This window comes from Corylus avellana, chromosome ca2, assembly GCF_901000735.1.
Source record: "Corylus avellana chromosome ca2, CavTom2PMs-1.0".
In the NCBI taxonomy this organism is placed as follows: Eukaryota; Viridiplantae; Streptophyta; class Magnoliopsida; order Fagales; family Betulaceae; genus Corylus; species Corylus avellana.
This window is the reverse complement of record NC_081542.1, coordinates 37,301,089-37,303,426: the sequence shown is the minus strand read 5'-3', so window position 1 is coordinate 37,303,426 and position 2,338 is coordinate 37,301,089. Positions and strand designations below refer to the sequence as shown.

Below are 2,338 nucleotides of genomic sequence, written 5' to 3'. Positions count from 1 at the left end.
TGTTCCTACTTGCAATGTCATCTTTTTTTAATGATCAAGATCCCTCTCTAACGTAGGGCAACTTCGTGTGCTTACTCCTGCTAGATAAATCCAAGACCCATGCCTCCCACCCCTTTGAACATGGACTAGTTGAGTTACAGATTTTGCCCGGGTCCCAAAAGGTTGTTTGAACTCAATGGGCTTCAATCTAAAACAATGAGGAGCACTTAAAGACTCGGGCTTTTACCAATTGAGTCAATCTCTTGGGGTTATGTCAATTTTTTTAAGCTACATAAATCTTTCAAGGATTTTTAGCATTATATATATATATATATATATATATATATATATATATATATATGAGAGAGATTGCACCTGTTTATTCTAGAAATTGTCATATGGGTAGAGTTTGTGTTCCGATTAAAACAAAAAACTTTTCTTGCATTATATAAGTGTTATTTTGCATAACATTAAAGTCACCAGAAAGCAGCCATGGATTAGACACAATCTGCCTACTAATTAGAATAAAGTAGCACCAATAAGCTTTTCGTCCAATCCCCTTCGTGGCTCCATATACAAACGATAATTGACCAGCCCATGTCATCGTACCTTTGTCTCCACAAATGTTACAACTACTCACAACTTGTCTTAATTTCTGGATTCCATCAAATCCAAAATATACCTAGAAAATTCATTCTCTTCTATTTTTAAAGCATTTTCTTCTTTAACCCGAGTTTCAACGAATTAGCCATCTCATTCTGATCTAGAACATATGCATGTAACCCAAAAAATCAACTGGGTGATTATGATTATTGACAAATATTCAGAACCGCCATTTAAAACTTTATTTACTGAACATGAATTTTTCTATATTTTCGGCTTGGATGGGTAGCTATGCACTTCTTTCTTACAACTTTCTTTATCAATATTCCTTCCAGACTTGCATTCGTTGCAGTCGAATACAAGGGTTGACGATTTGCACTTATTTATTTCCTTTTATTTCTTTTTCTTTTGGATAAGTTGTTGAAGTGCATTTTTAACATACCTATTTTTGACTTTTCGAAAGACTAACACAGCTCACTTTTCACAATTTCTTGTCAACTTCAACTACACGTAAAGAAACAGCCAACCCCTTCAACTATAAATAACTGCTGCTTCATTACTTCTCCATAGCTTCATCCTACTGAATATGTCTTCCCTTTCCATCTATCTGCTAACATTTGCTCTCCTTCTCCAAACCATTTACGGAGAAAGCTTAAGCCCTCTCAAACATTTCTGTTCCAGCTCCGACAACTTCACCACCAATGACTCTTATGAGCCAAACCTAAGACAGCTCTGGGGCAACCTTTATTTCCAAACCCCTCCCGAGGGTTTTGGTTTTGGCTCAGTGGGTCAAGATCCGTACATAGCTTATGGGCTTGCTCTTTGCCGTGGCGACCTCGAAGCCGCAGACTGCAGGACTTGCCTCAATGAGGCCACCGCCGAAATTCGCAAACGATGCCCATATAATAAAGGTGCGATTATATGGTACGATCATTGTCTTTTCAAGTACAACAACACCGATTTCCTTGGCAAAATTGATGATCAAAACAAGTTCTATATGTGGGACGAGAGAAATGTTAGCGATCCCACAATTTTCAACCAAAAAACAAGGGAGTTGTTGAGCCTACTGGCTAAAGATGCATCTGCGACTCCAAAACTGTATGCAGCTGGAGAGCTAGAGCTCGAAAAATCGAAGAAGCTTTATGGGATGGCCCAATGCACTAGGGATATTTCTGCAAGTGACTGTTCCAAGTGTCTCGATGATATAATTGGTGAACTTCCTCTTTGCTGTGATGGGAAAGAAGGAGGAAGAGTTGTTGGAGGGAGTTGCAACATAAGATATGAGATTGACCCTTTTGTCACTGCTTAGTTTATAAATGTTCTAGAGGGTTTTTTTTTTTTTTTTTATAAAATGATTAAGTGTTCTAGAGTTTAGTATCGTCTATACATTATAAGCAAAAATAAAGTCCTTGTAAGAACACCTTTATGATTCTCCGTTTTGGAGGGTTGCCTCCTTTTAATTATATGTTGCATGTTTCGATCATCAACAATTGTTGTGGAATAAAAATTTATGTTGTTTCTTAATAGGATTTGTTGTGGGAATGCATTCATTCGTTTAACATATTATTTTTTGTTGATCCAAATTTCCGATCTTTTTAGATGGACTTTTCCTTGTCTGAACACCACGTGCTCTCACTGCTTCACTGGAATCAGCAGAAATTGAACCAACCTACTTCACTGCTGCCAACAAATCAGCAAAATGGAGGCAAGCTATGAACGAGGAGCTTGATGCTCTCCTCAAAAATGAAACTTGGCA

At 37.6% G+C, this 2,338-nt stretch overlaps 1 protein-coding gene across 1 annotated transcript; it reads left to right on the top strand.

Moving 5' to 3' along the window:
• The first annotated feature begins 1,168 nt into the window (after positions 1-1,168).
• LOC132173107 (cysteine-rich repeat secretory protein 38-like) lies at positions 1,169-1,903 on the top strand. The gene has a single exon (XM_059584687.1). The coding sequence runs from the start codon at positions 1,169-1,171 to the stop codon at positions 1,889-1,891; it is 723 nt and encodes a 240-aa protein (XP_059440670.1). The 3' UTR covers positions 1,892-1,903.
• The last annotated feature ends 435 nt before the right edge of the window (positions 1,904-2,338 follow it).

Excerpts from the sequence above, each read along its gene's own strand:
- LOC132173107 (XM_059584687.1), top strand. The coding sequence starts at position 1,169 with ATGTCTTCCCTTTCCATCTATCTGCTAACATTTGCTCTCCTTCTCCAA.